The sequence below is a fragment of the Erythranthe guttata genome, chromosome 2 (genome assembly GCF_056151865.1).
Source record: "Erythranthe guttata isolate IM_541 chromosome 2, IM_541, whole genome shotgun sequence".
Taxonomy (NCBI): Eukaryota; Viridiplantae; Streptophyta; class Magnoliopsida; order Lamiales; family Phrymaceae; genus Erythranthe; species Erythranthe guttata.
Genome location: NC_142534.1, coordinates 12,776,226 through 12,788,309, shown reverse-complemented (window position 1 = coordinate 12,788,309; position 12,084 = coordinate 12,776,226). Strand labels below are relative to the sequence as shown.

Genomic DNA, 12,084 nt, shown 5'->3' with positions numbered 1-12,084 from the left:
CAATTTCAATGATATGATACACAAATATTATATAACTTCAGAATCGCAGATTAACCAGTCTGTATAATCCCTATGCTATACGCACAACAACTCGGCGACTTAAAAAGAATGCTGCTCCTCAATTAATCGACCATGCAATTATTGCATGAAATTATTATATATCTATTGCATGAAATTATTATATATCTATTGCTTACTTATCGATCAATTATTTCTTCGTTCGACTAAAAACGGCTTGAAAGTGAGCACAACCGCGATTGCCTCGATTACATTTAGGATCAAGAAAACCATTTGATCGCCTGCATCGACAGAACCATTTAAAATCTTGCATCTTGCGCCAATATATATATATATATATATATATATATATATATATATATATATATATATTGCATCACTTGCAATAAACTTTAGTGAAAAAAAATATACCTGGAAGAAAATTAGCATGCTGGCGTTTCTGCCCCCACGAAAATCTGCATGAATTGAGTTTACATATTTAAAAATATTTACAAGTTTAAGTTATTCTATTAATTGAGATGAAGAAAGTAAATTAAATTTTACGAAAGGGGTCGAAACTTACAGCATTCCTCCGCCAGCTGGACCAACAGCTTTGAAAAGTGACATTAAGGTCATGGCTATACCGTTAGCAGCTCCTCTTTGGTCTTGGTCCTGTGCTCGTTAATTTATGGATGTATTTAATTTAATCGCGTAAAACGTGGAAATATATATATATATATATATATATATATATATATATATATATATATATATATAGGAGAATTAGGAGATCGATTGTCGAAGAATTACCACTGCTCTATTTTGTAATATGAACAGCCCCGTTACAATAGAGATCTGGTTAACAAAAACGCAATTTAGAATCAACGACCGAAACTAAAATAGCAACCAAAAAAAATTAACTGGCTCACATATATCTATATATATATATATATATATATATATATATATATATATATATATATATATATATATATATATATATATATATATATATATATATATATATATTGAAATTAAAGAAAAATAAAAACTTACGGAGAAAACATTCTTGATGAGAGACGCACAATTCAAGACTATGGAGAGTGTGACACCGGATAGCATGGCGATGTAGTGATAACTTGTTAATAGAGGAATCGAAATGATCTGCATTCGAGAGCGAACCTTATTAATTTTTAAATAAAATACATACTATATAGATTATCTGAATTTTGAAGTTTGTACCCCTAAAATTCGAGAGAGCATGATAGGGCCCGTGATTTTCTCCACAACTGGATATATCGAAGACTGAAAAACTAAAAGCCCAAAACCTGAAATTCGAAACAAAACGTAAATTAAATGGTTTGAAGTGTCCTAAACATTTGGAGATATGCCGTAATAAATGCGCGTAAGAAATAGGGGAACGATTTTTTTTGCTTGTAACCGGAAGATTTAACTGAATTCTAGTGCCACTTTTTATCTACAAGCGACGACGAAAATGTAGCAGGCCCAAATATATATATATATATATATATATATATATATATATATATATATATATATATATATATATATACCCGAGATTGCGAGAACTGTTCCGACATCTTGAGTAGTATAACTTAAGCCTCCGAGCCTTCTTGGACTCTCAGCCCACAACGAAAATATCTGTTCAAAGTATAATTATGAACGTAAATCGAAACTGAAAAGGTCAAAATTTTATTATTATTATTAGGGTAAATTACGACCACCCCGAGGTATTGTCAAATTACGAAAAAAAAACCCTATGTTTGGATAATTACAATTACCCCTATCAACTATAAATCTTCTTACACGTCCACCCTTATGGTGTCAAATTCAACATAATCTTCTAGATTCCGTGGAGTGTTCTCTAGTTTGTACTCGTTTTCGTGCAAAAATGCAGTTTTTGATGCACCACAATCTGATATATACAAGCCAAAAAACACATCTTATGATCATCTTGCGTCAAAATGTGGAGCTCGAATGCGATAAAACGGGTACAAATTTAAAATATTCCATATAATCTAGAAGATTCCAAAAAATTTGGCATCGCAAGGGCGGACATGTAAGAAGATTTATAGTTGAGGGGTGGTTGTAATTACCCAAACATGAGGTGTTTTTTCGTAATTCGATCATACCTCAAGGAGTGGTTGTAATTTACCCTTATTATTATTATGAAGATCAAAAGATTAGTTACCTCCGTATAAGCCATGTCATGAAGTGAGAAAATACAGTATACGAAGATGGATGACATTAGTGGCCAGTTCTTTAAAAGGTTTTCTTTAGAATTACTTTTTTGCCCCTCCGTCTCTTCTTTCCCTCCACACTCCAAACCATCATACGAATCTCGAGACGCTATTTTCTCCGACTTATGTGTGTGCAGTGTTTCCTGCATTTCTCAATAATTATAGCCAATCAATCAGCACCGAAAACAATTCAGACACTCATCATTCCCCCACCCTCTTTCGGATGCAGTTTTTTGTATTTTTTTTTAAATAAGTAAAGAAACATTATATAGACAAGAAAACTAAACAGCGTTATCAAAATTTCATATCCGACACATAAAGTACACTTAGGTACAAAAGGACGTACCGGGATCCAGAAGCAAGCGACAGTTACAACAGCAGCAAAGAGTGAGATTATCAGACAGGGTAGAAGGTACGGAAATCTACAGAAATAATTTACTTGTGTTTCAGAATCTGAAGATAGTTATGCAAAACAAGTAAGAAAAACAGTAATATGTATAGAATAGTACCTTGCAAAAATAGAATCTTGCGTGAATATTCCGGGATATTTCTCTGCAGGCTTAGTCCAGACATTTTGCGTGAGAAAAGCAGACGAAACAATAAACGCAGAGGAACACACACACAGACACACACATATATATCTATATAACGCATATATTTGGGTCATATATTTCAGAATCTCAACATTCAGATGGAATCCCTTCAAGAAAAAAATGACGATGGAATACATATATATACATATATATATATATATATATATATATATATATATATATATATATATATATATATATATACAAGTACCTGAGCCAGAAAGCCACCCAAAGCTGGTCCGATGATTAATCCTGTACCCCACGCGGTGCTAACCTAAATAAATATATTTAAATTCTCAGAAAAAAAAGGACATTAAAAATGGTATATAAGACATTAAAAATTAATGTGTGTTTACCGCAGACAATCCTAAGGACTGGTGCTCCTCACGAACAGTTTCACATGCATACGCCTGTCCATTAAATTATTAAAAAAAAAAAAAAAAAAAAAAAAAAAAAACACTAATCATAATATGGATAATCCTTTAGTGAGCAGAAAAGTTGAAAGAGAAACTTATACAAAAATTGCTACCATTAAATCTTATTCAAAAAGAAAAAGAAAAAAGAATAAGAATACCTTAATTGGTCCGAGTAGACCATTGAAACATCCAAGAAGAAACCTTGTTGTGATGGCCATCCAAAAGTTTACGCTAAATCCAAACAGAGTGTTGAAAACAACACTGGCAAACAAAATTAACCCCAATCGGTTATATTTATTACAAGTCAGAAATGAGTGTACGTAAAAATCTTAAAGGCGAACAAAACGTACACTGTTGCGCAGCCGATAATTATTACAGGCTTTCGGCCGTATCTATCGGATACAGCTCCCCAGAAAACAGATGTTAAAGCTCTTCCAAACATATACGAGGACCCTTCACAGGTCGAAGTTTTTTGATAGAGTACAATGATAAATTAATCATGTGACAAAAAAAGTATAAAATAAAAGGGTAAACAAGTTGTCCTACCTATAAAACCGGCATAATAGCCAATGTCTTCTTCTTGTTTTGCAATGTGAAAATCCCGTATCTGCAATAAAAAAAGGTCAATGTTAATAACATACAAACAGAGAAATTAAAGGGACACAATTAAAGAACAAGAACAGTTGTTTCGACATTTTGAATCAAGAAAATTAAAATGGAGTTCAGAAAAAAAAATCATATTACACGCAAATGTTTAATAAGCAAATAAGATTGAAATATATAGAACAGAGTTAATTTAAATGGTCTACATAACGATATTTCAATTTCACACTTGAGAATATCTCTTTGCATCAAATAGCTTCATTGTTCTTATCCATGTTCCATAAAGCTGAACTTCCTATAGAACAGAGGAACTGAGATCCTTTCAATCTATTAAGGCCTCGTTTGGTAGGGGAGATTAGCAATTATTAACTAAATAGTTGGACTCTGTTTGATGTTTGGTATCCCCAATAACTTGCCGGGTCGACCAGTAACTATTATATTATCATGGTTTATCTTGCGTTCTAGGAATGTTTTTTATTGGATCTTCCAAGGTCTAATAATACAATTGGGTTTTATTAGATCTTTTAATCTTATCTTGGCAACCAAACGAGGCCTAACTGTATAATCTTTCCGAAAGTATATTATTCTATATATAGAGTGAAGATTTGAAAAACTTACCATGAAATAAAGGAATGGGAAGAGCGATGATATTGTAAGAGCTGTCGAAATGAACAGAAGAGAAAAAAGGCGTAAGCGCGAACGAGCAAAACGCAAGATCAACATCAATGAATATATTACAAGTAAAACAGAGGAATGATTACTCATACTTGGCAGTTTTACAAAGAATAAAAGATGGTAAAATGCGAAGACGCAGAGGATGTATGTATGTATGTATGTATGTATGTATGTATGTATGTATGTATATCTATGATGCTAATCGAACACTAAGTCAACAATCAAAATGAATCTTGCAAGAATTTTACTGCTTCTGTTTCTGCTAATGTTTTACAAGCAATTTCACCATGCCACCACTTTTGATTGGTTAAGCTCTTACGCATACATACATACATACATACATACATACATACATACATACATACATACATACATACATACATACATACATACATACATACATACATACATACATACATACATACATACATACATACATACATACATACATACATACATACATACATACATACATACATACATACATACATACATACATACATACATACATACATACATACATACATACATACATACATACATACATACATACATACATACATACATACATACATACATACATACATACATACATACATACATACATACATACATACATACATACATACATACATACATACATACATACATACATACATACATACATACATACATACATACATACATACATACATACATACATACATACATACATACATACATACATACAATACACACACATACATACATACATACATACATACATACATACATACAAACATACCAATGAATTGAGTTTAACAAGAAACAGAGGATGTGAAGAACAAACAGCATTAATGCACAACCAAAAAAACCAGGAAAACGAAACCCCAAATAACAAAACGCCACCGTATCTTCCATGAATCCACACAAAACCCCAAAAAACAAAAATCGAAATTCAAAAAAAAAAAAAAAAAAAAAAAAAAAGATGGAGAATTAAATAAAATTACCAGTGGAGAGCACAATAATCCAAACAATAAGAACTTGTTTAATTGGTAACCCTCTTTGGATTTGTTTATACTGATCAACCTTGCATCCAGGGCAACCCTCGATGTACTCATTCTTCTTCAGCAATTTCTCCACAAGCTCTTCTTCGCCCATTCTTCCTTTTTTCAAGAGTGAGAGAGAGAGAGTTAGAGAGAGAAAGAGAGAGAGACACCTATATATACATATACATACATGCAGAGAAATATTTATTACGAGCGCAAGGTGGTTGATGAAATGTCAGGCTTAAATGGCAGCCCAATTTTTAATTGTCACTTCAATATTAAAACTCGGAATTGTATCTTGTTTTCTCTAGTACACTTAATCAAATCAAATTCCAAATAATCTTTCTACCCAATCAAATTTATCCAATATCTCTCTCTCTTTCATATTTTAACAAAAAATAAAATAACCACATATATATTATTTATTGTACAAACTCGGATTCTAAACAACCACCACCGTTGTAGCCGCCGTCAGGGGCAGACCCAGGAAGTATTGGGAAGGGGAGCTAGAATATTTTTTTGGACTAAAATGATACAAAATTTTAACTTTGGGAGCTAAAGTGTATAAATTAATTGAAAAATAACACAAAATATTAAAAAAAAATAATAATAATAAAGAGGTTAAATAAAAATCCTCCAGGCAGGGCCCCGAAGTCATACCTTGGGTCCGCCCCTTACAGCCGCCAATGACTAGTAAGATTCAAATATCAAACTAAAGAAAAAAAATCAGTACCTTCTAATTACTGACAACAAAGTAAAAATATGATACGCAACATCTAAATGCAAATAATAACAATAAAAATAAAAAATAAAAAGATAATAGATATCACAAAATGCAAAAGACAACAATAAAATTATAAACTACTCCCTCAATGAAAAAGTGCAGTTTGCAAAAAAAATTACTATTACAGATTACAATTTGCGATTGATTTACAGTGATAGTTGAAGCAAAATCAATTAAAAAATGCAAACATAAATTATGACTCCACTACATATAAATACAGTGATAGTAGCAAAAAATCCCACTTTTTTACTCTTTGTTGTTCGATTTTAACTCTTCCACCAAGATATCATCTCATAACATAAAACTTCTATTTTCTTTTTCTTCTTTATAACATTTCTTCAACCTATATACATCTAATAAAATGAGGTTGCACTTATATAAATTTTACATAAAAGATGTATAGCCAATTATTCCAAAAACAAAATTAGCTAACCAAAAGTTAATATTATTTTTATTGGACATGATTTAAGAGAGGCCGTGCAAAACTATAACTCACCTATCTAAAATTGGGTTACTTCGATCCACACTCAGTGAAAAACACCAGGTGGGTCTTCTGCTGCCACGTGTTTTTTTTTTTTTTTTTCTAAAACTCCTAAAGATAAACCCAGCGAAAAATCTATTATAAAATACAAAAAAAAGACACGTGTTAGCAGAAGACCCACCCAATATTTTTCATCGGGTGTAGGGTCGAACAAATCCTAAAATTGCGTCATTGCATATGTATGTCGTGATAAAATTGGAGTTATACCATAAAATAAATAAACCAATTTTTTAATATATATATTTTTTTAAATTATGGTCAACTCGAATCTCTGTCATTGAGTGTATAGTTCTTGTCCTTTATTTAGTTTAGGGTAAATTACAAACACCCCCTGAGGTATGGTCAAATTACAAAAATCCTCCTCTTGTTTGGATAATTACATCTACCCCCCTCAACTACGATTTTTTCTTACACCTCCACCCTTATTGTGCCAAACTCAACATAATCATCTAGATTATGTGGAATGTCCTCTAGTTTGTACTCGTTTTGTGTAAAAATACAGTTTTCGATGCACCACAAACTGATATATACAAGCTAAAAATCACATATTATGATCATCTTGCTTCATAATGTAGAGTTTGAATGGGATAAAACGGGTACACAAGTGATAATATACCATAAAATCTCGAAGATTCCACTAAATTTGAGGAGTTGAGGGGGTGGTTGTAATTATCCAAACAAGAGGGGTATTTTTGTAAATTGACCATACCTCAGGGGTGTTTGTAATTTACCCATTTAGTTTATTGTCAATTTGAAGATGCTATATCACTCAGACATGCAGAATAACGTGCCACTAATTTAGCATCTAATCTAATCTTCTTTGTTTTTTTCTTTTTTTTAAACAGGAAAACAACAAATATATTACTTAATTACGAGTTTCGTACAAGAGCAATTGTAGATCTTGCGAAAAATTGCAATCCGAAAAAGTTGAGGGATGGTTGTAATTACTCAAACAGGATCGAGTTTTTCGTAATTTGACCATACCTCAGGGGTGGTTGTAATGAAGATCAAAAGATTAGTTACCTCCGTATAAGCCATGTCATGAAGTCAGTGGCGGAACTTAATAGGGGCATGGGGGGCCGTTGACCCCCCAAGCAAAAATTTTTTTTTAGATATTTGGTACTAAATTTTTTGAATATTATTTTTAGCCCCCCAATGTTTTTGTAAATATTTACTTTGACCCATTATTTTTTTGTTTTTTCTTCAAAATCTTATATAAATTATAGATAAATACAAAACAAAATAAGATTTTTTTCGAAGAAAGAATTGACAACTGCAATTTAATTTGTTGGACCTACCATGTCAAGTCTCAGTTTAATTAGTAGGGTTAATTACGATTACCTACCCCTCACGTAACATGAAATTATAAAGTTTTTTTTTTTTTTAATGTTTTGGTTATTACAGATATTTTCTCAATTACGAATCTTTTTATACGTTTATTTTTACGGTGTTAAATTTAGTAGAATTTTTTAAATTATGTGACATATTTTTCAGTTTCTACATGTTTTACCTCATTCGAGCACCACATTTTGAAACAAGATGATCATAAAATATGTCTCTTGGCTTGTAAATGTCAAATTGTGGTGCATCAGAAACTGTATTTTTACACATAACGAGTACAAACTAGAGAACATTCCGCGGGATCGACAAGATTATGTTGAATTTGACACCATAAGAATGGACGTGTAAGAAGTTTTTTAGTTGAGGAGGATGGCTGCAATTACCCAAACATAAAGAATTTTTTCGTAATCTGATATTATCTAAAGGGGTGACCTGAATTTAGCCTTTAATAATATATAGAGAGTATATTGTCTCATATAGTGGTCTGAAAGAGCCGAGCTCGAGCTCATGGAGTTTTTTTTCTTTTTCGGCTCGAGCTGGAACTCGAGCCCAAACTCAATTTGGGTTTTTTTCTTGTTTAATTTTTAAATTTTATTATTAAAAAATAGTTAGATTATAATAACAAAAAATCAAAATAATAATAAAATGTTTAATTATAAAAATACAAATTCAATTTTAATAAGAATATCATTGTGTATTTTTGGGTGATTGTTTGAAGAGATTGGTTAACATAAAAATAAAAAAGGGCAATTTGTTATTGGTCTATCTATATTTTATTTTATGTGAATATATCTGAGTTAAAATTTCTATATTTTAATAAATTAATTATATTTATTAGGCTAAAAATAACTTTAATTAAATCAAATCACAAAACATTCTCTACCAAATCAAATTACTCCATACCTTTATCTTCCAAATTTTAACAAAAAATAAAATTAATTTGTAAAAAAAAAACAATACAATTTATTAGGGATGGTTTCGGTACGGTTACCGAACATTTTGTTCAATACCGTGTACCTACCGTATCTTTCGGTATTGAAAAATTCTATACCGTTACCGTACCAATAATTGCGGTATACCGTTATTCGGTATACCGTAAGTTTCGGTACGGTATGATCGTTACGTGGTAATCTACCGTACATTATTTTTTTGATGAAGTCGGATGATACCATAATTAAGATGAATACTAAATAAATGCATAAATACAACAAATTAAGCAAATGAATATGGTGATCGATCAAGCAATCTACATGAATATACATTATACAACCGTAGTAGCATATGTTGCTTTAGTTAACTAATGCTTACTAAGATATCTATAGAAAAATTGTAGAAACTTGTAATGAACAAAAAAGTTTGATGGTTTAAGTAAGAGAAATAAAAAAAAAAAATTGCAATAATGCAAATGAAACAGAAGACTGGGAACTCAGGGGGAGAGAAAGAGAGAATAAAATATGGCAAAAAATATTCCACCAATAAGTGATTAATTGGACTTTGAAACTAAAGAAGTACGTGACATAAACATCTTTAACGAGAGATAATATTGAGTTTGCATAAATATATGAAGATAATAAAAAAATTATAATTATGTATATATAATATATATATGATGTATCATATCGTTATTCTTGTTTTTTATTTTCTTTATAATATTTGTTGACTATATTTTTTTTTATCTAAAGTTGAATATAAAGTATAAAGTTGAATATTTGTTGAATATATTAACTAATTTAAAAATACAAAGTTGCGGTACGGTACGGTATTACCATGGTATTGAAGATACAATACCGCTACCGTACCGTAAGACAATGGTACGGTACCGATACCGTACCAAATGTAGTGGTAACCGATAGTTCGGTATTTATTCGATAACTTATGATAGGTATACCGTGGTAATCGGTATTTGATAATTTTTGCCCAGCCCTACAATTTATTGTACAAACTCAGACTCTGAAAAAACCAACACAACCCCAGCAATAGCAACCGTGCCGCCGCCGATTTAAGAGAGCCCGTGCAAAACTAAACCTCACCTATCTAAAATTGCGTCATTGCATAAAATTCGAGTTATTCCATAAAATAAAAATAAATAAATCATTTTTTTTAATATTTTTTATTTTTAAAGCATGATCGGACTCGAATCTCTGTCATTGACTGTATACTGTATAGTTCTTGTCGTTTAATTTATTGTCGATTTGACTAATTTAGCATCTAATCTTTTTGTTTTTTTTTTTCTTATTTTTAAACAGGAAAACAAGTTAACAACAAATATATTACTTAAAAACGACGAGTTTCGTACAAGAGCAATTGTAGATCTTATGAAAATTTCCAAAAGAGCTAAATAAATATGTATATATTTGCCCAATTGCATTTACAATAATGCATTTTTGGATGGAAGAATTTTAGGAAGAAATTTTAAATTCGCAATAAACAAATTTATTTGGGCATCTTCCATCCTCCTCGTATCCCATTTTCACGTAATTTAAATGTGTTTAGCCTCCCAACTATAATCACTAAATTATCATTACAATTAAAATTATGATGATTTGGCTTTAATCTCCCATTGTGGTCAAACCGGGACATTTTTTTTTTACAATATTTCGGATTTTTTTTTGAGAATTGGGGTGATTTTGTAATTATTTACAAAAATACAATAAAGCGTCGTTTAAAACGACGTGCTTTGCGGGCCGTTGGATTGAGCTGAGATTGACGGCCAGATCTCTCCTATCTTGTCTTCTTAATCTGACGGCCAGAGATTAATCTGGGCAATCGGACGGCCGTTAAAAGGCGTCATTCAAAACGACGCCCTTTGACCCGCCACACTGGATTACAGCGTCATTTAATATGACGCCTTTTACCAGCCGTTGAATTGTGTTTATATCAACGGCTAGATTTGAGCTAAGGTTTTTTAAATTTACTTAATTCTTTTTATTGTTAAATTGGAATACTTAATTGAATTTTAATTTTAAATTAATTAGATATTGTATTTTAAAAATTTTCCTTCATTTATTTATGCAATTTATTTTATAATTCACTATAAAATAATACGAATTTGGAACATTTTTTTTCATTTCAATTTCCGATATTCCGATTTCTGATTTTTTCGATTATTTTTGGAACGGAATTGGAATTACATATAAAATTATTGGAAATTCCGATTTCCGATCCGATTGTATTTCTGAAATAATCATGTTTGAATTATGTTGGAAATATATATATATATATATATATATATATATATATATATATATATATATATATATATATATATATATATATATATATATATATATATATATATATATATATATATATATATATATATATATATATATATATATATATATATATATATATATATATATATATATATATATATATATATATATATATATATATATATATGTTTGAAATAATCATGTTGGAAATATATATATATATATATATATTGTATTTTTGAATTATTTTTCTATTGATGTTTTGCAAGAATTATAGTTGCTTTGATAAATCAATTATGTTGTTTTTACACGTGTTTAAATTTTATTTGAATGAACTTTGCTTTGAATTCTCGCCTTTTGCCGGAAAATTATGAAAATATTAAAAAACAATACTAAACATTACCATTATTTCCGATTTTGGAACAAAACATTAAGAATTAATGCAATTTCCGAAAATTCTGAAATTCCGTCGATTCCGAGGTATTCCGAAATTGGAATGGATTTTGAAATTCCGATTTTTTTGGAACGTAAATTGGAACCTATTTTTAACTTCCGAAAAAATTGGAAAATTTCCAAAAAAGGCATTTCCGATCCATTCCGTCCGATTTCCATATTTTATTAAATAAAAAT

General features: G+C 30.3%; 1 protein-coding gene across 5 annotated transcripts; it reads right to left on the bottom strand.

The window, feature by feature from the left end:
• LOC105969686 (protein ZINC INDUCED FACILITATOR-LIKE 1) lies at positions 1–6,109 on the bottom strand. 5 transcript variants are annotated; one of them, XM_088811434.1, is made up of 18 exons: positions 5,785–6,109; positions 5,535–5,686; positions 4,489–4,529; positions 3,814–3,874; positions 3,618–3,720; positions 3,426–3,528; positions 3,208–3,261; positions 3,063–3,125; positions 2,768–2,817; positions 2,605–2,680; positions 2,210–2,401; positions 1,572–1,659; positions 1,240–1,325; positions 1,054–1,161; positions 808–852; positions 581–669; positions 430–473; positions 1–299 (listed from the first exon to the last, which is right to left on the bottom strand). In XM_088811434.1, exons 2-18 carry the CDS (start codon positions 5,683–5,685, stop codon positions 205–207), a joined length of 1,449 nt encoding a protein of 482 aa, XP_088667560.1. In that variant the 5' UTR covers position 5,686; positions 5,785–6,109; the 3' UTR covers positions 1–204. The 5 variants fall into 5 exon arrangements, with proteins under 5 accessions (XP_088667560.1, XP_088667549.1, XP_088667567.1 ...); XM_088811423.1 differs by having other exon boundaries at positions 5,535–5,690; positions 5,764–5,958; XM_088811441.1 differs by having other exon boundaries at positions 5,764–5,958.
• Between the last annotated feature and the right edge of the window lie 5,975 nt (positions 6,110–12,084).